General features: G+C 39.8%; 1 protein-coding gene across 7 annotated transcripts in view; it reads left to right on the plus strand.

The window, feature by feature from the left end:
* CDON (cell adhesion associated, oncogene regulated) overlaps positions 1-24,023 on the plus strand; it is a 109,706-nt gene that overhangs the window by 29,437 nt on the left and 56,246 nt on the right. For 5 of the 7 annotated variants that reach the window (XM_053595430.1, XM_053595433.1, XM_053595428.1 and 2 more), the window contains 6 exons: positions 6,541-6,677; positions 8,777-9,049; positions 10,290-10,436; positions 11,196-11,339; positions 11,981-12,268; positions 14,035-14,304. In XM_053595430.1, coding sequence (XP_053451405.1) covers positions 6,602-6,677; positions 8,777-9,049; positions 10,290-10,436; positions 11,196-11,339; positions 11,981-12,268; positions 14,035-14,304 — 1,198 coding nt within the window. In that variant the 5' untranslated portion in view covers positions 6,541-6,601. The remainder of the gene's footprint in view (positions 1-6,540; positions 6,678-8,776; positions 9,050-10,289; positions 10,437-11,195; positions 11,340-11,980; positions 12,269-14,034; positions 14,305-24,023) is intronic. The other 2 variants (XM_053595432.1, XM_053595431.1) reach the window with 1 other exon arrangement.

Consider the following 24,023-nt stretch of genomic DNA (forward strand, 5'->3'; position numbering starts at 1 on the left):
TTTTTTTGGTACTGTATAGTCTCTTTCCTGGAGACTTTCCTGGGAGCAAAGTGATCACTAAGCATCTTCTCGGGTTAAATCAGCCGCTCAGCTGCAGTGAAAAGAATGGAATTATGTTGGCATTAATTTTATCTGAAAGTATAAAGGAAGCAGAATTGCTTTCTCATGTCACATTAATTCCCTTTGAGACCAGTGAGTTAGCCTGACTAACACTTCTGTTTTTCACATAGAGAATTGAACCCAACTTAAAATTCAACCTCTCAGTTATTTTACTGCCTTTAGTAGTTTAGAGAAGTTGTGTGTATATGTTACAAGGACAAGAAAACCAAAAGGGAATAGAGAATATGGTTTTAAATGAATTTAGACAGTTTACTGTCTTGAATGCAGCAAAGAGTCCTGTAAAGTGCTGGCAGTTTTTTATTTTTGGAGAAATGCATGTTGTAAATTAAAACCGCACGGTGTAATAACAGTGACTCCTTATCCTACCTCATGTTAGATTTGGGGTAAAAAGCAGGGATTTCGTGTCCATGTTGTTTTCAGTCGCTGGAAGTTCATAAACTGACAAGGTTTGTTAAGACCTGCAATGTCCATGCCTCTTACACTTTTTTTTTGCAGTTACTTTTACGTAAGTGTAGAATATTATTAGAAAAATCCCTAGTAGATTAGTGAATAGAAAGTAGCTTTATACCCTAGTAAGTATGTTAATTAATTGCTCACAGTCATGTTTTATATCCACACTTTGCTTGCCACCGTGTTAAGGATCTGAATAAACTGTATACTGGTGAGGGGGAGTATATGTGCTTCATGTGCTGCTGGAGGTTTAGGGGATAGGGTTGTACATTGGTGGCATGTTTTTGGAAAACAACTTGACAATATGTATTAAGAATCTTAAAAATGTTTATATTTCTTGATCTCACTTCTAAAAGTCAATCCTAAGGGTATAATTAGAAGAGTGGTCAAAGATTGATGCACTGAGATATTCATAGCAGCATTATCTGTAATAGCAAAAAGCCCATACATACACGTAGATAGACACATACACACTTATGAACAAGTAGCCTCCCTATCCAAAAGAGAATGGCCAAGTATATTAAAATGCAGCTCTTTCATTCAGTAGGGTATCTGCAGCTGTTATAAATTAGGCTTATGAAGAATTTTAATAAGGAAGAATGATAATTAGATAATAAATGTATAAAAAGATTTAAAACTATAATGTGTTATGACTTCAATTATGTGGTTGCAGTTACTCATCTATGGAGAGGGTCAGGAACAAGCACATCACAGTGCTGGTGTGTTATCTGCAGGTGGTGGGGATAACAGCTGTGCAGAGGAAACGAGGGCTATTAATCTCCCTTGCTAAGGGGAATTTTTTTTTTTTTTTTTAGAGACAGAGTCTCACTTTGTCACCCTTGGTAGAATGCTGTGGCATCACAGCTCACAGCAACTCCAGCTCTTGGGGTTAGGCGATTCTCTTGCCTCAGCCTCCTGAGTAGCTGGGACTATAGGTGTCTGCCACAATGCCCGGCTACTTTTTTGGTTGCAGTTTGGCTGGGGCTGGGGCCAGGTTCGAACCTGCCACTCTCGGTTTATGGGGCTGGCGCCCTACTCACTGAGCCACAGGCACCACCCTCGCTAAGGGGAATTTTTGTGGGTGAGAAAAATGATGTTAAGGTCACTGACCTGTGTGTAAGAAGATGGTGGGAACCTTGTTTAGTTGTGTGAACTTGGCCAAACAAAATTGTGATCATTTGCCAGAGCAGTGTAGGGGAAATTATCTATCTATATATTTTAAATACATTAGAACCTCCCTAAGTTGACCAGCCAAGGTACTATAACAAGCTGTCAACATACAGAGATGGTCAACATAAGGAACTAAGCCTACTATACTGATACGTACATGTGGTGCATGTCCAGTCCTTGAAAATTAGGTCAACTTAAGGAGGTGGTCAGTGTAGGGTGCTATGGAGGTTCTACTGTATATTATAATTATATACATTATGTATATATTTGATTTTCTAATAATTTAATAGCCAGATAGCAATAACACTAACAACACTAAGGGTTTCTTTTTTTGACAAAGAAATACTTTTGGGCTAGGTGCCTGTAGCTCAAGAGGCTAGGGCACCAGCCACATACAACAGAGCTGGCGGGTTCAAATCCAGCCTGGGCCTGCCAAACAACAATGACAACTACAACCAAAAAATAGCCCGGTATTCTGATGGGCTCCTGTAGTCCCAGCTACCTGGGAGGCTGAGGCAAGAGAATCGCTTAAGCCCTAGATTTTGAGGTTGCTGTGAGCTGTGATGCCATGGTACTCTACGCAGGGCGACAGCTTGACTCCGTCTCAAAAAAAAAAAAAAAAAAAAAAAGAAAAGAAAGTACTTTTGAAAATGACAGAACATTGAATAATTTCCTCATAGTTCTAATGAACATACTCTGACTTATGCATACCTCACCCTCTGTGTGGTCGGTGATATTTACTTGTGAGCTTGGACCTGGGGTGCTGTTGGCAGCTGCTGACTATAATGTCAAACTACTTGACCCACTGAACAACGGAATCCATCTCCTTGTTCTCATTATCACAGTTCTCCTGCAAGCTGAGCAAGGTTGCCGTGGATAAATACAAACTCTGCCAACAGGTATTTAGTGAGTGCCTTTTGTGGTCTTAGGTTCTTTCCCAAATCTGCTAACAGCATGTTAAGAGCAACCTAATAGAAAGGTGGATGTAGTAAAAGAGATGCCATGGGGTATTTAGGTAGCAGTCATGAGCTCTGAATCTTTAAAGGATAGCTGTAAAGTAACTCAGTAGGTCACATGCTAAGGTTAAAGTTGACTCTGAAAGTTGTTGTTTCACTGCTTTTTAATAAGTAAATAAATAGTCGAAGAAAGATTTGGCAAGAGGAAGGAACATCCTTCTCGTCCTCATTTTCTTAGGGAAATGCCTCCTGTTATCAGGCTACTGGGATGTTTACTTTGCCTTGACTGCTTACCAGTGGTGTGTCAGCTCCTGGCCCTGAACTGAGTGAGAGTTCAAATAAACCCAAAATGTTTTCACACAGCTGGACTCTACTGCTGATGAGTGGTGCCAGTATGTCCTCTTTTACTTTTTAGGAGAGATGAACAAGAAAAAATTTGAGAGGCAATTCATGACCTAATATCCATGACCTAGTTAAACTTGAGTTTGCAATTTTGAGACTTTGGGGTATCTGGCATAAGATGACGAGCAGGTTCTGGGAGATACAGATTGATTTATTAAAAGCTGTACTTGACTCGGTGCCCGTAGCTCAGTGGTTAGGGCACTGGCCACATACACCAGGGCTGGTGGGTTCGAACTCAGCCCTGGCCTGCTAGACAATAATTTCAACTGCAACAAAAAAATAGCCGGGCACCTGTAGTCCCAGCTACTTGGGAGGCTGAGGCAAGAGAATTGCATAAGCGCAAGAGTTGGAGGTTGCTGTGAGTTGTGATGCCGTAGCACTCTACCGAGGATGACATAGTGAGACTGTGTCTCAAAAAATAAATAAATAAATAAAGCTATACTTAAGGTTCCTTGCTTTGTTTTACTACCTGGTTTTATTAATGATTGGGTTTAACCTTTCTTTGCATAAATAAAAATGCACATAAACTCTCATTTCTAAAATTTCAGTGATACTGCATTGTCATTAAAAGCTGTTATAACCCGTAGTCGTAGGTCCTCTGTGCAGCCCTGACAAGGCAGGAATGTGGGGCAGAACTTGCAGACACAGTACCCTCATCTAGCATAGTGCCTGGTGTGTAGTAGGCACTGATTTTTTTTTTTTTTTTTTTTGTAGAGACAGAGTCTCACTTCATGGCCCTCTGTAGAGTGCTGTGGCCTCACACCGCTCACAGCAACCTCCAACTCCTGGGCTCAAGCGATTGTCCTGCCTCAGCCTTCCCGAGTAGCTGGGACCACAGGCGCCCGCCACAATGCCCGGCTATATTTTTTTTTGGTTGCAGTTTGGCAGGGGCCGGGTCTGAACCCGCCACCCTCAGTATATGGGGCCAGCGCCTCACCGACTAAGCCACAGGCGCCGCCCTAGGCACTGATTTTTAACGTTGTACATGTGAATGAATAAATGAGCAGGGGAACATATAATATAGCTAGAATATGCTGAATTCAGATGAGATGATTAAACACTACTTTTTAGGGTACTTTTGGGATTGTGTTATCTTAAGGTATTTCATTCATTTTAAGAACCATTCATGTAGGTCTACTTTCTGCTGGGCATTAGAATCTTACAAAGTTAAAATGATATCATTCTTGGGCGGCGCCTGTGGCTCAAAGGGATAGGGCACCAGTCCCATATGCTGGAGGTGGTGGGTTCAAACCCAGCCTCGGCCAAAAACCACACACACACACAAAAAAGATATCATTCTTGGGGTGGTGCCTGTGGCTCAAAGGAGTGGGGCACCAGCACCATATGCTGGAGGTGGCGGGTTCAAACCCAGCCCCGGCCAAACTACAAAAAAAAAAAAAACAGATACCATTCTTGCCTTCAAAGAAGTCATAGTTATGTAACCAGAAAAGTTGCACAACAGAGTAATGGTGCGATGGTCGACGCCTCAAGGTACAGAGGTGGCACAGAAGGGAAAGAACCGTATCTGAAGGGTGGCGTGGACATTGCTACTTTTACTAATTTTATTTATCTTGTTTGCTACCAATCCGTTCCACTTGAACATAGGTAAGGTATAAATTTTTGTCTCAGTTACTTATTTTTATTTGTATATTTTTAATTGCTGAATCTCCAGCTTCTGGGTTAGTACCTAGGATAGGATAAACATTCAATAAATATTTATTGCATGAGTAAGTGATTTTTGATATATATTGCCAAATTACCTTCAAAGAGAACTTCCTGATTACATTTCTACTAATAATATACGATAGTGATTTTTACCCACATCCTTGCCAGTGCTGGGTTTTGTAAAATTTTTAAAGTTTTGCTAAACATGCCATACTATCTCTCTAGTAAAAGAAACCACACTCCTTGACTGCCATCCATTTTTTAGCAGGTCTGTTGCCTGCTGCCCTCACATAGAAGGACCCTCGAAGGAGAGCTTTCTGCGTCCTCCCCCTGTTGCATCCTGAACCCATCGCCACGTGCTGGCCACTGCCACCAGTGATCCCCACTGGCACTTTCTGTTGGTGTCTCATCAGTGTTTGAGACCATCGATCAATCTTCTTCTAGAAATGTTTTTCATTTTCTCCCTGGAAACAACACTGTCCTGGATTTCTTCCTATTTCATTGACTGCCTTTTCTGAGCCTCCGTTGCCACTTCCTTCTCTCTGTTCCATCTCTAAATGTTGGGGTATCCAGGTTCTTCCCTGGTCTCTCTTCTCTTCTCTTTTCCCTGGTCCTCTGAACTTACTTTCCTTAGAGAGGCTTATCTGTGCCAAGGCTTTCACATGTCTAAAATCTACACTTCCAGCTTGACCCTCCCCGTATGCGTGCCACTGGCAGCTTGGCTGTAGTACATGGTGCCTCCTTCTAATTGATGCCTCCCACTCACCTTCACCAGAACAGGACTGCTGACCACCCTCTTCTGCATCTGTCTCCCCCGCCAGTCATCCCCATTTCAGTGAACGGAGCTATTGCTTTTGTTTCACTGAGAAACAAGGGTTGTCCTTGGCGCATCTCTTTATCCCACACTTCATGTCCAGGCCTCGGCACCTCCTGTTGGCTTTGCCTTCAGAGCATATTCTGAGTCTAGCTGCTTCTCACCACCTCCAAGCTGGATGAGCTGCTCTTACCTGTGCCTGGGTGATCACATTCTCTGGTGCTTGACCTCCGTTTTCCATTCCTGCCCCTTGCTAGTTTGTTCTCCACAAGCCAAGGATCTCTTTAAAGTATAAATGAGATCCCATCATGTACCTTCTCTAAGTCCTCTCAGGGATTGCAGTTGCATTTATAATAAATCCCACAGCCTCCACTGTGGCCCCTAAGGCTGGGTGTGGCCTGGCCCAGCCTTCTGTGTACTCCTTTTTCCTGCACTTGGTTCTTTCCACTGGACCAGTCCATGAGCCTGAGGGTCCTATCTGAACTGAGAGAAGAAAACCAGTGGTAGCATCTCAGAGGGTTGCTGTGAGGATTAGTGCATTGAAAGCATAGAAATGGTGTTTGCCTGTAGTGAGCATGTGTGTGTGTTAGCCGCTATTTGCTGGTTTTCTAGTTAACTATTTCAGAGAATGGAGAGGAGGAAGGCACATTGGTTGTGCTGACTTTTACGTGCTTTTAGGTGTGTAAATAGAAAGATGCTATAGACAGTCAAATCTGTCTGGAACGAGCAGGAAGGGGAAGCCTAATAACCTGGGAACAATGAGTGAACCTTCAAGCTCTTAATTTAGTGTTGGGAGACCAGTTTGTGAATTGGGCAGAGATGGGTCATTGAGTGTGCTGTTATCTGTCAGGCTGTGTAGAGAGCTTTTACACCAGACAGCAGCCACCACTCCAGTGGTGCAAGTGAAAGATTTCAATGATTTTTGTGGTTTAGACTTTTTTTTTCTTTTAAAATGTTTCTCAGTGAGCCAAGGCCTGCGTTTTGCTCTGAAAGTCTGTCCTTCTTTCTTCTGTAATTCGGCGCTATGCATCCAGATCCTGGACCTTCATGGATACAAATGTTTCTCACTCTCCTGATGCTGTGCTCTTCGGTGAGTTCAGGTAAGAACTGAAGAGTGCTTGGTCCAAAGCCTTTTCTCTTAACCCTGCAGGAGACAGATTTGACTTTAAGGCATTGCCAGTAATAGTGGGTTTCTCCCCTCTCCTCCGTCCCTCTCTTCCCTTTTCTCCTTTCCTTCTTGTTGAGACATGGTCTCACTCTGTGATCTTGGTAAGAGTGCAGGGGTGCAATAGTATCTAATCGTAGTTTATGGCAACCTCAAACTCCTGGGCTCAAGCAAACCTCCTGCCTCAGCCTCCTGAGTCGCTGGGACTACAGAGACAGGCCTCCACACTTGGATAATTTTCCTACTTTATGTAGAGATGGGAGTCTTACTTTGTTGCTTAGGCTGGTCTTAAACTCCTGGCCTCTAGCCATCCTTCTGTCTCAGCTTCCCAAAGTGCTACTATTACAGGTATGAGCCACCATGCCTAGCTCATAGTAGGGGTTTCTAAAGATGTTTCTAAGATTTGTTTGACCAGTTATGAGATTTTAAAAATTGATTAATTAGGCAATTTTAGGATCTCTTAGGTAGTATTTTGAGCATTAGCATCCTTGTCCTTGTAATTTATTCCTTTCGTTGCCTTAAAAGTAAATATTTTCTAATCATGAAAGGATATGTTACAGATTTTTGAATTTGGAAATGATAAGGAATAAAATGCTAAATATATACCACCACAGAGAAGTTTTAGAACCAGCATGGTATAATACACATATTCACCCTGGAGTGGGAGAACTTGTTTTAAATCCCATCTGCCACTTTCTTTCATGACCTTGCCTAGTTTATTTATGTACCTCTTTGGATTTCTAAAAAGCTTAAACGTGTTTACTGTTAAATGTATGTATAAACTTCAAGCCCAATACGTGGCCCACATGTATTTCATTTTATTTTAGAATTATGTAAAAGTAGTTATATAAGTACATACAAATTCAGTAATGTGTATCCATTGAGTAATATTTATATATATATTACCCATTAAAATACGATATAACTAACTATATTACATTTGGTAAGGGAAAAAATTGGTTGTTTGTGTTTTGCTACCACTCCAGAGTTAGCCAAAAGAAGCATGCTGCTTAATCTTCATTTCTGATTAAATATCCTATAAAAGTAGATTTAATAATAATTCATTGATTTTTTTTTTCTTGTAAGTACTTTATTCCACCAGATGATATTCCTGCTCCCTCCTTCTTTTGGAGAGGAGGAGAATCTGTATTGATACGTTAGTGTAAGAACACCCCCCCCTTCCAAGTTCCTGAAGGAATGGCCATAACAAATGAAACTATTTCTAATACCAGATAAAATATTAAGCTTATATTGAAGGAGGGATAGAGTTTGTATTTCATTTGTGAGTTTTTTTATTTCTGCTTCTTAAAAGTTGAACGTTATTTTTTGCTGAAGTGAAGCACTAAAGAAGTGCCATTGACTTCATTTATAACATAACTTACTCTCACACCCTGACTTCCCGTTTTCTTATTTGGAAAGTCATCTTCACCTTTTCACTTCTTTCATTTTTCACAAGTCACTGTTAAAAAAGAAATTCGCTATTTCTCACTAGTAGGATTTGTGTTATATCTGACTTATACATAAGCATTTTTGTATGTTCTACTCTAATTGTCAAGTCCTTTGTGAGAATTTTACTAGCACTTTTACAAGTATCAAGAACCCTAATATACATAGAGGAAGTAAGAGATTGCCTTTAAGGCCGGGCGTAGTGGCTCATGCCTGTAATCCTAACATTCTGAGAGGCTGAGGCAGGTGGATTGCTTGAGCTTAGGAGTTTGAGACCAGCCTGACAAGAGTGAGACCCTATCTCTAAAACTATCCCGGCACTGTGGCAGGTGCCTGTAGTCCCAGCTACTTGGAAGGCTGAGGGAAGAGAATCGCTTAAGCCCAGGAGTTTGAGGCAGCTAGGAGCTATGATGCCATAGCACTCAACCCCAGGGCACAGTGTGAGGCTCTGTCCTAAAAAAAAAAGAGAGAGAGAGAGAGAGGGAGAGAGAGGGAGAGAGATTACCTTTAGAGATGCGGATGAGATGTGTTTAATGTGCTCTTCTTTCTCTCCCTGTTTCTTTGCACATGGGGAATGTTCTGTTGTAGACTTGGCACCTCATTTTATTTCCGAGCCCCTCTCTGCTATCCAGAAATTTGGTAGACCTGTGGTACTTCGTTGTTCAGCCAAACCTGTGACCGCTCATATCTCATGGTTGCATGATGGGAAAAGACTGGATGGAAACATGGAACATATTCAGATTCATCAGGGGACTTTGACCATTTCTTCCCTGAGCCCCCACCTTTTGGGTTCCTACCAGTGCATTGCCAACAACAGTGTCGGTGCAATTGTGAGTGGCCCTGCAAAGGTATCCACTGCAAGTGAGTTTAATTTTGTCTCTTTTTGAATAGCGGGAAGAGCACAGGCTTTGGTGTGAAGCATGTAGGTGTCCTCACCCCAGCCTTGGCTCTCACTGTGTGACTTGGAAAAGGCACGTTTACCTCTGTGAGCCTGCCTGTATCTTCTTCTGAGGAATAATGTGGAAATAACTTTTCCTTCTTTTTTTTTAACGTTTCACATGACAGTTTTCTCTTTTTGAGTATTTATAAGTCCTTAGTATTGACAACAACAGAGAGGCTGTTGTCTACTTTGACTCTCAGCCATTTCATGCCGTCTCTATCTTTCTTTGTGTCTACTTGCATTATTTGCCTTGATTATTGAGTGCTTTTAATTTATTTAATTGAAACAAGGCTAAAGAAGCAGGAAAATAATAACTGACTATAAAGAAAGGAATGTTGCGTATTGAACTTACACAAAATCTGGAATGCATGGTTTTTCTTAGTAAGTTTGAGCCATTTGCCTTCCAAATGGTGATGGAAGCAATGGAGAAGTCTTTGTAAGGGCAGCCCCATCTACAGAACAGGCCTGGATTCCCCAGGAGCAGTGAGTTCATCATAACTGGGAAGAGCCGGTTTTTATAGAGCTGGGACCCATAGCACCAAGACACACCCCGGAGTGCTGGTGCAGCTGCCATGCCTACAAGTCTGTCTGCAGTGAGCTGACACTTATGTGTTCAGATACTCTTAAGTGTTAAATTGCTTTTTTTTTTTGATGTCCTGTGTTTATTCGCAGAAACCATTTATTGCAGCGTGAGTAGCTACAAACAGAATAATAAAGATCCATAAGGAGTTTTTTGTTGTTGTTGCAGTTTTTGGCCAGGGCCAGGCTTGAACCCATGACCTCAGGTATATGGGGCTGGCGCCCTACTCCTTGAGCCACAGGTGCCATCCTCCATAAGGAGTTTCGATGAGGGACTGGGTTGAAAAGATTTATCTTGACAGAATGGAAATAATTATGCTTTATAGCTCTCCTAGACATGTTAGGAACAGTTTATGTTTTTATGCTGTCCTGGAAGCACTGACTTATCAAGGAGGGTGCTATGACTTTGGTCACAGTCCTCAATTATGTTTCCTTGCCCCACTGCTTTCTGGGATGAAAAGCTCATGCTACCCTGTGGACTGGGATTAGGGCTGCAAAGACCATACTGTAGATGTTATTTCTAGTTTTTCAGTTTCCTTTGGGAAAGATAATTCAAATTTGTATTTATCTTATTTATTTCAGTTCTTGGTGATTTTGGTTCATCCACAAACCATGTTATTACAGCGGAAGAAAAAAGTTCTGGTTTTATTGGCTGCAGGGTACCAGAGAGTAACCCCAAAGCTGAGGTGCGCTATAAAATCCGGGGAAAATGGCTGAAACATTCGACAGGTGAGACCTTTTATGAAGAGCCAGTGGTGCACTCAGAACAGATTAAACAGCCCACTGTTGAGCTCTGTGTGCCTGTGTCCGTGGAAGCAAGAATGTGTGGGATGCGTTGTGTCTGTGCTGCAGTCATTGGTTACAGTGAACAGGTGACCGACCCTCCCTGAGGGCTCCTTCCAGCCCCTGCTCAGGTCCAGCTTCTTCACAGAAGGCTCCCTTCATGGGCCTGTCTAAAGTGGTGCCTGCCCCTCTGTCCCCTTTATTTCTTCATAGAATTTATCATACCTGAAATTGTTACACATGGTTTTGTTGCTTGTTTATCACGTGCCTCTCTCTGCCAGCCCAGGTCCTTTGCCTGCTTTCTTCCCTGCTCTATCACTTGTGCCTGGGCCACATTGGCAGAAAATAGAACTTGATGTGTATTAGTTGAAAAAGAAAATGAACGAGGATGATGTGACCAGTGCTGCTGTGGGATTTGCCCAGGTGCTAGCTGTGGTCACTGTGCCTCTAAGCTTCTTACTTTCAGATTCACCACCTGTTAGGAAAAGGTCTCTGCGAGGCTCAGTTACATTATGCCAGCGCTGTTGAGTTTTGTTTTTTTTTTTTGCTTTTCTACTTTGACGTTCCCCTTCTTTCATTCAGTGATGTCTCCCTGATTGCTTGGCTCATGTCTGAATGTGAGGCTTAGCTGCTAAGCTTTGTTGGCTTTAGCTGTGGTGTTCATCACAAAGGGAGAGGCCTAACTGAACTGCCTTCCTTCCTCAGAGAATTACTTGATCCTTCCATCAGGGAACCTTCAGATTTTGAATGTATCCTTAGAGGACAAGGGATCATACAAATGTGCAGTTTATAATCCTGTCACACATGAATTAAAAGTTGAACCTATTGGCCACAAACTGCTTGTTAGTCGTAAGTATTTGAGAGAAAAATGGTAACTAGAAAAGGAAGTCTTCAAAATTATTCTTCATAAAATGTTGGAAAATGAGAGTTTCTTTTTCAAAGATCCTATTTGTTTATCAAAAGAAAGTCTTACAAAAAAGTAAATATGTTAATGTATTATAGAGTAGCACCTACATGTTTTAAAATATAACAATTTTATAGAAAGGATTTTGGTCAAGGTGACAGTGAATACATATGGGGAATTTTGTCCTCTGCTCAAACAAAAAGGAATTATGGAAGAAATATAACTTTATTGCAGTGGTGATTAAATTGGTGCTAATTGTAAATTATGAAACAAAGAGATCTCTTTCTTTCAGGTATAATGAAAGTTATTGCTGATTTTTAGATTAAGGTAATCTCAATTTAGATTGAGAAGTACCAGCAGTCAGGACACAGTAGCGCAGTGGCTCCTGAACCTGTTGAGAGCCCCACATGTGCAAACTCCTAATTGGGCTATAAACCAATCCTCCACTAAGAAGGGTTTAGCTACTATGTAGGACCTTTCCATATGAAGAGGGGTAGATGGGAACGTAGGGATACTCAGAGCTGTAGTAAGGGCGAGACTGGAGACAAACACTTCTGATAATCTTTTGTATCTTTTCCTTTTCCAGGCCTTTCTGCAGATAATTTTCACATTCTTCACCCCACCCTTTCACAGGCCTGGGCTGTTCTTTCCCGCAGTCCTGTGACCTTGGAATGTGTGGTGAGTGGGGTCTCAGCTTCTCAGGTGCATTGGCTGAAGGACGGGCTGGCTGTTGCTCCCGGAGGCAGCTGGAGAAGGTTGTATTCCCATCTTGCCACAGACAGCATTGACCCAGTGGACTCTGGAAACTATTCTTGTGTGGTGGGAAATGAGTCTGGAGATGTGAAACAAGTGACTTACATGGTTAACGTACTTGGTAAGGTGTTACTTAATCAAATTTTTTTTTTCAATTGGAGCCATTTTTCTGGTCTAATTGATGTTTGAAGGAAAGATCTGTTTGTGAACTACAAATGACATTGGAAATATCTAGAAATGTTTACACCTATAGCTGGAACAGCCTTCATTTTTTTTGAAGGACTGATGAAGTAGGCTATATTTCTGGATCTCACAGAACATTGCTCATGGAATGTTCTTCGGAACCTCACCCCAACCTAGTTCCGTGGCACAGCTTGTTTTCCCTTTTTATGACAAGGAGGAAGGAAAGTAGAAGTCAGCAGAATGGGAGATTCTTGGGTGTCTCTGTGTGTAGTATCCGGTAGTTGTAACTAAGGGTACTGGTTGGGTGTAGTGGCTCACACTTGTAGCTCTACCTGTCTGGGAGGCTGAGGCAGGAGGATTGCTTGAGGCCAGGAGTTCAAGACCAGCCTGAGCAAAGTGAGACCTCATCTCTACTAAAAAAATAGAAAAATTAGCCAGTCATTGTAGCAGGCATCTGTAGTCCCAGCTGTTGGGGAGGCCAAGGCACTCTAGCCTGGGCAACAGAATGAGACTCTTATCTCCAAAAAAAAAAAAATGGTACTGACTAGAAAGGTCATCCTCAAAAAGAATCTGTTTTATTTTCCCTTTTGGGATATTTTCACCTATCTCTGACTCAGGAAATAGGCTTTATTTCTACTCACATTTCTACATTTTTAACCAGCTACCTATCAGAATCATATGTAACAGCAGAAAATGTTTTCCTTTATCAAAACAGGATTTTCATGAAAACCAGAAAATAATGGGTAGAAAGTGATTTCATAGTAAACTGAATTTTTGTAAGCCCTCAGCATGTGTTTATTTACATCATGGCCTGATATAGGTTACCAACACTAGAATTAATGTCAGTGTGTGGCAAGTGGGCTTTAAAATTCAGTGATAATCAGATCTGGATTAATATGTGTAATCATTTAATTTAGGCATATACTACAGATGTCAGTAAGTGACTTACTTTGGGGAGTACAGATTGACTTTATAGATCCTGAAAGATGGTTCCCCCCTCCCCCATTATATACATTTTAAAAGCAGGGTTGACCACAACAATAATTTAACCTCTGAAGAAATAATTCTGTTTTGGGTCTGTTTAATGTGAAATCCAGAGAAACTTTTTTTTATTTGAAGCTAATCATTTGAATGCTAGCAGAAGCCCCCAGGATTAGAAACTATTTGTGTGTGTATGTTCCAGTGTGTTTTGGGGAATTAAGTGGGTAGAGCCATCTATGAAAGGCTTATTAGTAACATACAGTTCATCCTATTAGTGGAAGTTAAAATGCATTCCTGATGCATTGATGACCACAGCAGACAGAACAATGTGAACAGACAACTTGATTTCAACTAGTTACTGGTAGAGAGATTTTGTATGACTTATATGATCATTGAAAAAGTGTATCTTCACCTAGGATAGTATGGAAATTTTAACAATATGAATACTTTTAATCCATGAACATGGGATATCTTTCCATTTATTTTTATCTTCTATAGTTTATTTCATGTATATCTGAAAATTTTGAGCCTGCAGATCTTTTCTCTTCTTGGTTAAATTATTTCTAAGTATTTTATTATTTTTGATGCTATTGTAAATGTGATCATTTCCTTAATTTAATTTTCAGATGGTTCATTATTAGTGCATATAAACACTAAAAAAAAAAAAAAAAAGATAAAGTGTATCTTGAGGTCCAGGGTTTAATTTGTATGTTTTATTTTCAGAACATGCTTCAATTTCTAAAGGACTGCAGGACCAGATTGTGCCTCTGGGTACCACAGTACACTTCACCTGTGATGTTCGTGGGAACCCAGCCCCCAACCTTACCTGGTTTCACAATGCTCAGCCTGTTCATCCTGCCCCACGACATCTAACTGCAGGAAACAGGCTGAAAATTAGTGGCGTCACTGAAGAAGATAGTGGGCTGTATCAGTGTGTGGCAGATAACGGGATTGGATTTATGCAGTCTACTGGAAGACTTGAAATTCAGAAAGGTAGGGTTTCAGTTCATGTCATCGTAGGAAGTTTTATTTTACAGATAGGCTTTTGTTCTGGTTAAAAATGAAGTTATTTTGGGCGGCGCCTGTGGCTCAGTGAGCAGGGCACCGGCCCCATATACCGAGGGTGGTGGGTTCAAATCCAGCCCTGGCCAAACTGCAACAACAAAAAAAAATAGCCGGGCGTTGTGGCGGGCACCTGTAGTCCCAGCTGCTCAGGAGGCTGAGGCAGGAGAATCGCCTAAGCCCAGGAGTTGGAGGTTGCTGTGAGCTGTGTGATGCCACGGCACTCTACTGAGAGCAATAAAGTGAAACTCTGTCTCTACAAAAAAAAAAAAGAAGTCATTTTTACTAAAAGAAAATTATCCTATCAATGTGCAAGTTCAAAGGCCAAATGTAGCCGTAAGGCTGCAGATTCTCCACCACTGGACTAGCTGCTTATTGATGCCCATTTTTCACCTTTTGCTATTACAAACAGCTTATAGTGAATGCCCTTCTACAAAGAGTATTTTGTACATGTGTGAGTATCTTTATAAAAGAAATTCCTAAGAATGAACTTGTGGGATAAAACCATATATGTGTTGGTAATTTGGGTAGATCTTACTGAATTAATCTCTATAATTAATTACTCGTTTACAATCCCACCAGCAACATATAACACAGCCTGTTTCTTCATACCCTCGCCAACCCAGGGTATTTGTTTTATCTTTGCCAGTCTGATGGGTAAAAAGGAAATGCTTTTCAATCTCTGTTTCTTTTATTATAAGTAATGTTGGGCATCTTTTCATATGTTTTTGAGCCATTTGAATTTGCATTCCTGTGCATTGACTGTTTATTGCCTTTTGCCCATTTTAAAATTAGATTATTGGTCTTTTTATTTATGGGATTTCTTATATGTTAGGGAAATTAATTATTGGTCTATGATATGAGCTATAAATATTTCAAATTTCAGAGAATCAGTATGATACAGACCACATTGTCAGACCTTGCTGCAATTAATGTAAAGGTTAATAATAAAACATGATTGAAAAATCGACATGTACTTAGAAATCTAAAGTTATACTTTTCTTTCTTTTTTTTTTCCACTATGTTGCTCTGGGTAGTTTGCCGTGGTGTTACAGCTCACAGCAACCTCAGACTCTTGGGCTTAAGCAATTTTCTTTTTAGTAATTTTTTTTTTTTTTTTTTGTAGAGACAGAGTCTCACTGTACCGCCCTCGGGTAGAGTGCCCTGGCGTCACACAGCTCACAGCAACCTCTAACTCTTGGGCTTACGCGATTCTCTTGCCTCAGCCTCCCGAGCAGCTGGGACTACAGGCGCCCGCCACAACGTCCGGCTATTTTTTTGTTGCAGTTTGGCCAGGGCCGGGTTTGAACCCACCACCCTCGGCATATGGGGCTGGCGCCCTACTCACTGAGCCACAGGCACCGCCCCGGGCTTAAGCTATTTTCTTGCCTCAGCCTCCCAAGTAGCTGGGACTACAGGTGCCCGCCCCAACATTTGGCTATTTTTTGTTGCAGTTGTCATTGTTGTGTTAGCTGGCCTGGGCCAGGTTCGAACCTGCCAGCCTTGGTGTATGTGGCTGGTGCCATAACCACTGTGCTACAGACGGGCACCGAGCCTAAAATTATACTTTTCAATAGTTGGGTCAGAAAAGGAATCATAATGGAAATTTAAAATACTTTGAATTGAATGATAATGAAAATGCTGCAGATCAAGTTTTGTGAGAGAGAGTGAAAATGGAATTTAGAAGGAAATGTATAGACTCTTATGGTTGTAAAAGAAAACTAATAAGACCAAAACTTAGTGAGGAAAGTAAAAGAATAACAGAATAGATTCATAGAAAGCAGAAGAAAGATAACAAAAATAAGGTCGGAAAACATTGAATAGAAAATAAAGATAAAATATAGAAGATAAATGAAGATAGAAGTTGGTTCTTTATAAAGAAATGAAATGAACAAATCTTTGCAAAATTGATCAAGAGAAAAGAAAGCAGGTACAAATAAACAATATCAGGAATAAAGGGGGTGTTAAATGCAAGTCTTATACCATGTAGAAATTAAAAACGATTATGATAAACTTTTACAATAATTTACAAATACACACAGAAATAGACAAATTCTGAGGAAAAAATGTAAAAGAAATAAGTGTCCTACACCTATGAAAACAATGAATTAGGAGTTAAAAATCTTCCCACAAAGAAAACATCAGGCCAGATGTTTTTACAGAAGTTCTATCAAACTTGCAAATAAGAGAGTATTCCAAATATTACAGACTCATCCAGAGAAAAGAAAAAGATGGAAACTCTCCAGTCTTGATTCTAAAATCACCAAAAGGTAGCACAAGAAAGAAAAAGTAAAGACCAATCTTGTTGAACATGAACATGGGTGTAAAAATCCTAAATAAAATATTAGCAAGCTAGGAATAAATAAAATAATACATCTTGACCAAGTAATTATTCCAAGAATCCATCAGAAAATTTTAAGTGTCATGCATCCTATTTCATGAATAAAGGAGAAAGTGGTATGGTTAACTCACTAGAGGGCAGAAATACATTGGATTTAATTCAGCATCCGTGTTAGACAATTAGAAATGGCAGGGGACTTTCTTAACCTGGTAAAGAGTTTCTAACAAGAACTGACAGGAATATCACTTTTAACGGTGAAGTGTGAGAAGCACTCCCTTTAACCTCTCTTCTACTCATCCTTATACTGGAGATCATAACACAGAAAGATATAAAAAGAAATAAGAAAGAACCCCAATTGTTACTAATTTATAACTGAAATGATTGTTAACATAACATATCCCAAATAGTTTTCTGGCTGTTATTATGATTATATATCTTCTTATCAGAAGTGAAGACCAATGAATAAGAATCAATTGCCTTTCCATATACCAGCAACAAACAGAAAATACAATTTAAATATCACATTTTAGTATTAGCAACTTATTTCCAATAAGTGGAAAGCAGATCCACTTACATAGGAAGATGTACCAGTTCATTGATACCAAAATTCAGTATCATGTGGTTATCTGGTCTTTCAAAAAATTTTCTATAGATTCATTTAATTCCAATTAAAATCCCATCATTATATTTTGAGGACCTCGACAAATTGATTCTAAAATTTATATGGATGACTTCACTGGCAGTCTCAGTAACAACAGCCATTTAAAAAGATGGAGACTTTACGTCTTTTGTATTTACCTGGGTGGAGTTGGAACACATTCCTCTTAAAGTGTTACAAGAATGGAAAAGCAAGCATCCAATGTACTCAATACTAATACGAGGCCAGTAGAGAAACTAACAAGTGCCCACACAAGAAAAAAAACTCAATTCAAGTTAGAGGGAGAGGGAAGGAAGGAGGTGGTGGTTGAGCTCCCACCCAACAGGCACAATGTAAGGGTACATGGCACACCTCCTGGGTGTGGGTACAACTACAACAGGGATCTTACCTAACAAATGCAAACATTGTAACCTAATTGTTTGTACCTTCGTATTAATCTGAAATAAAAAAACTTTATATGGATAACCAGAGGCCCCCCCCAAAGCTAAGACACTCTGAAGGAAGAAGGAAAAGAATACGGAGACTTGATTTCAATGTATATAAGATCTGTACTAATAAAGAAAGTATCCTGTTGGTGCAGGAACAGGTAGACTCTTGGAACATGATAGAGACCGCCAAAAAGACATTTTACATTTGCACACAGGGACTTGACTGGTCTGGCATTGCAGATCACCAGGGGAGGGATTTCTACTTTACGTTTTGATGTGGGATAACTGGCTATCAAAATGGAGGAGAAAATGAAATTAAATTTCTTTTTCTTTTTTATTGTTTGGAATTCATTGAGGGTACAAAGAACTAGGTTACACTGATTGCTTTTGTTAGGTAAAGTCCTCTTGTAATTGCATCCACCCCCACGAGGTGTGTCATACACCCCTCTCTGCTCCCTCATTCCCCTACCCGCTACCTTGTATTAGATCATCTGCCTTCTTATTAGAGTTGAGTATACGGGATTCTTGCTTCTTCATTCTTACGATGCTTCACTAAGAAGAATGTGTTCCACTTCCATCCAGGTTAGTAAAAAAGCTGTAAAATCTCCATCTTTTTGGTGGCTGAATACTATTCTATGGTATACATATCTATACCACAGCTTGTTAATCCATTCCTAGGGTGGTGGGCATTTAGGTTGTTTCTACATTTTGGTGATTATAAATTGAGCTGTGATAAACAGTCTAGTGCAGATGTTCTTATGATAAAATGATTTTTTTTCTTCTGAGTACCCAGTAATAGGATTGCAGGATCAAATGACAGGTGTAGTTTGAGTTCTTTGAGGATTCTTCATACTTCCTTCCAAAAATGTTTTAGTTTACACCAGCAATGTAAAAGTGTTCCCTTCTCTCCACATCCACACCAGCATCTGCAGCTTGAGACTTTGTGATGTGGGCCATTCTAACTGGGGTTAGGTGATATCTCAGGGTGGTTTTCATTTGCATTTCCTGATGATTAGGGACAATGAGCATTTTTTCATACGTTTGTTAGCCATTCAACTGTCTCCCTTAGAAAAGGTTCTTCTGTTCATGTCTCTTGCCCAGTGATAGATGGGATTGATAGCTCTTTTTGTGTTGCTTAATTTAAGTTCTCTGTAGATCCTAGTTATCAAACCTTGGTCTGAATTAGAGTATGCAAATATATTTTCTATTCTGAAGGTTGTCTGTTTGCTTTGGTTGTGTCTCCTTAGCTGTACAGAAACTTTTCAGTTAAGTCCCATTTATTTTTTTGTTGTTGTTGCTATTGCCACAGAAGTCTTCTTCATAAAATCTTTCCCCAAGCCATAACGTTATCTTCAAGTATTTTCTCCACATTTTCTTGAAGGATTTTTATAGTTTCATGCCTTAGATTTAAATCCATCTTGAATCAATTTTTTAAGTGGTGGAAGGTGTGGGTCCAGTTTCAGTCTTTTACGTGTACTTATCCAGTTCTCCCAACACCATTTATTGAATAGGGATTCTTTTCCCCATTGTATGTTCTTGTTTGGTTTATCAAAAATCAGGTTGCTGTAAGACGTTAGTTTCATCTCCTGGTTTTCTATTTGCTTCCATATATCTTTGTCTCTACTTTTGTGCCAACACCATGCTATTTTGATCACGATGGCCTTGTAGTATAGACTAAAGTCTGATAGGCTGATGCCCCGGCTTTGTTTTTGTTACTAAGGAATGCCTTCGCTATATGGGATTTTTTCTGGTTTCATACAAAACGAAGAATTATTTTTTTCCAAATCTTTAAAGTATGATGTTGGTATTTTAATGGGAATTACATTGAATCTGTAGATTGCTTTGGGTAGTATAGAAGTTTTTAACAATGTTGATTCTTCCCAGCCAGGAGCAAGATATATTCTTCCATTTGTTAATATCTTCTGTTGTTTCTTTTCTTAGGGCTTCATAATTTTCTTTCTAGAGGTCCTTCACTACTTTTGTTATGTACATTCCTAGGTATTTCATTTTTATTTTTTACGCTATTGCGAAGGGAATTGTGTCATTGATTTGCGTCTGAACTTGGCTGTTATTGGCATATACAAAGGCTACTGATTTGTGGACATTGATTTTATATTCTGAGACATTACTGTATTTTTTGAATACTTCCAGGAGTCTTGTGGTTAAGTCTTTGGGGTTCTCTAAGTATAAGATCATATCATCAGCAAAGAGGGAGAGTTTGACCTTATTTGCCCCCATTTGGATGCCCTTTATTTCCTTTTCTTACCTGATTACATTGTCTAGAACTTCCAGCACTATGTTGAATAGTAGTGGTGATAGAGCAGTGGCCTGTGGGTTGTGACCCACAGGAACTGTATTAAAGACTTGTGGCATTAGGAAGGTTGAGAACCACTGCGATAGAGGACAACCTTGTCTGGTTCCAGTTCGAAGTGGAAAAGGTTTCAGTTTTACTGTTTTCAGTATAATATTAGCTGTGGGTTTGTTGTAGATGGCTTCGATCAGTTTAAAAAATGTGCCACCTATGCCAATATTCTTTAGTGTTCTAATTAGAAAAGATGATGAATTTTATTGAATGCTTTTCTGCATCTATTGAGAGGATTGTATGGTCTTTGTTTTTGCTTCTGTTGATATGGTGAATTATGTTTATGGACTTGCGTATGTTAAACCAGCCTTGCTTCCCTGGGAGGAAGCCTACTTGATTGTGATATATAATTTTTTTTTTAAATGTGTAGCTATATTCTATTGGCTAGGATTTTATTGAGAGTTTTTGCATCTATATTCATTAGTGAAATTGGTCTGAAATTCTCCTTTTTACTTGGGTCTTTTCCTGCTTTTGGTATCAGGGTGATGTTTGCTTCATAGAACATGTTGGGGAAGATTCCTTTCTTCTCAATTTTTTGGAATAATTTCTGCGGTATGGGAATAAGCTCTTCATTGAAGGTTTAATAGTATTCTGGTGTGAAGCCATCTAGTCTAGGGCATTTTTTTGTTGGGAGATTTTTTTGTTTCTTCAGTCTCAGTGCTTAAAATTGGTGTATTCAAGATATCTATTTATTTTTGGTTAAGTCTAAGGAGAGGGTGTGATTCCAGGTATAGATCCATTTCCTCCACATTGTCAAATTTGTGGGCATAGAGTTTCTTGTAGTACTCAGAGATGGTCTCTTGTATCTCTGTGGCATCTATTGTTATTTCCCCTTTATTGTTTCTGATTGAGGTTATTAGAAATTTTACTTTTCCGTTTCTAGTTAATCTGGCCAAAGGTTTATCGATTTTATTTTTTTTTTAAAAACCAACTTTTTGTTTCATTAATTTTCTGAATGATTGTTTTCAATTTCATTAATCTCTGATTTAATTTTGGTTATTTCTTTCTTTCTGCTGGGTTTGGGATTAGATTGTTCTCCTTTTTCCAATTTCATAAGATGGTTCAGGATTTTGTTGATGCACTCTGTGTTTTTCAAATGTTGGTATCTAATGAAATATGTTTTCCCCTTAAAACTGCTTTTGCTGCATCCTACAGGTTTTGCTAACTTGTGTCTTCATTATTGTTATGTTTGAGGAATTTAACAATTTCCTCCTTTATCTCTTTCTGAACCAAACTATCATTCAGCATGAGGTTGTTTCATTCTAAAATTAAATTTCTAACTCACATAGAATATAAACATAAATTTAGTCCACATAGGTGGACTAAAGACCTAAATGTGAAAGACAAAATGGAAGTATTTTTGAGTAGAATATTGATGAATATATGACCTATGGGTAAAACTTTTTAATAAGGCATTTAAAAAAGTGCTAATTGAAAAAAAGATTTGACAACATTGAAGTGAAAACATCTTTATTATTAAAAAATACCATTTAAGAAATAAATGTCAAAAACTTAAAAAAAAATACCATTTAAAACTGAAAAGAAAAGCAATGAGCTAGGAGGAGATACGTAATTGAATAAAAGAACAGTGTTTAGTGTACACAAAGAACTGAACCATCACAAAAAAGATAAATAATCCAGTAGAAAAACTGACCAAAGGCATTTCAGAGAGGAGGAGGAGAAATATGAATGGCACAGAATCACTGGAAAAGATGTGCAACCTCACTAGTGCCCAGGAAAATGCAGATTCTGACCAGTGAGATAGCATTTTACACTTATAGATTGGAAAAAATGCAAAAATCTGTATCAGTGGCTGGTTTTGTCAGACATGGGAAGTAGGACTAAAGAAAAAGAAAAACACCAGCCTGAGCCAGAGGAAGACCTTGTCTCTAAAAATAGCCGGGCGTTGTGGCAGGTGCCCGTAGTCTCAGCTACTTGGGAAGCTGAGGCAAGAGAATTGCTTAAGCCCAAGAGTTTGAGGTTGCTGTGAGCTATGACACCATGGCACTCTACCGAGTGTGACAAAGTGAGACCCTGTCTCAAAAAAAGAAAAAGAAAGACATGATAGAGGAAACATCATTCACTTTTTACCATCGTAGACTCACTTAAAAATACCTCCAGATAATTCTAGGACCACAAGGAAAAGCTTGGCTGCCACTTTAATTTGGAAAAAAAAATATTTCTAAACAAGAAGAACTTGGTAAGAAATATATGTATCAATTTGTATTTAGAAAAGTTTTTTCTCAGGTGGCACCTGTGGCTCAGTCGGTGGGGTACCGGCCCCATATACTGAGGGTGGCGGGTTCAAACTCAGCCCCGGCCAAACTGCAACCAAAAAATAGCCCGGCATTGTGGCGGGCGCCTGTAGTCCCAGCTGCTCGGGAGGCTGAGGCAGGAGAATCACTTAAGCCCAGGAGTTGGAGGTTGCTGTGAGCTGTGTGAGGCCACGGCACTCTGCCGAGGGCTATAAAGTGAGACTCTGTCTCTACAAAAAAAAAAAAAAGAAAAAAAATAGAAAAGTTTTTTCTCTCAGGCTTTTTATAATCAGATTCGTGTCCTCATTCCCCTGACCTCCTTAAACCTCCCTAATTGACCATTTTCTTGAAGGAATTATTATCTAGTTTTATACTTCATACCATTTTCATGTTAAAGTATGAGGTTTCAGCTGTGTATGTTTTGTATTTACCGTGGTCAAATGTTATAGTATACCTATTGGAAAGCTCTTAGAAGATTTCTTTATGGGCTCGGGGCCTGTGGCTCAAGTGGCTAAGGCACCAGCCACATACATCTAAGCTGGTGGGTTCAAATCCAGCCCGGGCCTGCCAAACAACGACGACGGCTGCAGCCAAAAAAAAAAATAGCCGGGCGTTGTGGCGGGCGCCTGTAGTCCCAGATACTTGGGAGGCGGAGGCAGGAGAATCACTTGAGCCCAAGAGTTGGAGGTTGCTGTGAGCTGTGATGCCACAGCATTCTACTCAGGGTGACAGCTTGAGGCTCTGTCTCAAAAAAAAAAAAAAAAGATTTCTTTATGAAGGATAAGAAATCTATGTAGGAAATGCCTAGGGGTCCACAACCGTGAAAAATTCTATTTTTTGTTGACAGTTTTACTTGGTGAAAGTTGAGAAGAGAAGAGAACTTAGAAGGAGGGAGGTGTCTTTGTTTGATCCTTACTATTATGTCTATTCAACAGGATGATTATTTTGCACTATAGATACTATAACATTCTTAATTTTTTGTATGCAAATTACTTTTTTAACAGACAGTAAATTCCAGCCAGTTATAATTATAGCACCAGCTAGTGCAAAGGTGGCCAGTGGAGACTTTGTCACTTTGTCCTACAGTGCCACAGGGGTGCCAGTGCCAGTCATCCGCTGGTATGATGCCTATGGATTGATACCCAGCCATCCTTCTCATGTCCTTAGATCTAAATCCCAGAAATCACACTTAGTGAGACCGGGGGGCTCACACCTGGAGCCTGTCCCTGTTGCCCTGTCCCGGGCTGGTCTGGCACTCTCTACATTCAGGCTGCTGCCAAGGAGCACACTGGGAGGTATGTGTGTGAGGCTGCGAATGAGCACGGCACTGCACGGTCTGAAGCACTCTTTAGGGTTGGTGAGTGCTATTGTTACGCCCTCTTAGTTGCATAATTTCTTTTTATAGTAGGGGATAAAGTGATTTGAAATATGTTATTTTAATGAATCTAGCAATAATAAATAATTAATTTATTATTTTCCTGATGACAGTGAAATGTAGAACTGTATTTGTTGGTATTTGGCTTCATGTAAATTAGATAAAACCTGGTATCCATTTCTGATATGCTTGTTAAGCTCGCTGTCACATAGAAAGCTTTCATTCGGGAAC

Source organism: Nycticebus coucang, chromosome 6, assembly GCF_027406575.1.
Source record: "Nycticebus coucang isolate mNycCou1 chromosome 6, mNycCou1.pri, whole genome shotgun sequence".
Classification (NCBI taxonomy): domain Eukaryota; kingdom Metazoa; phylum Chordata; class Mammalia; order Primates; family Lorisidae; genus Nycticebus; species Nycticebus coucang.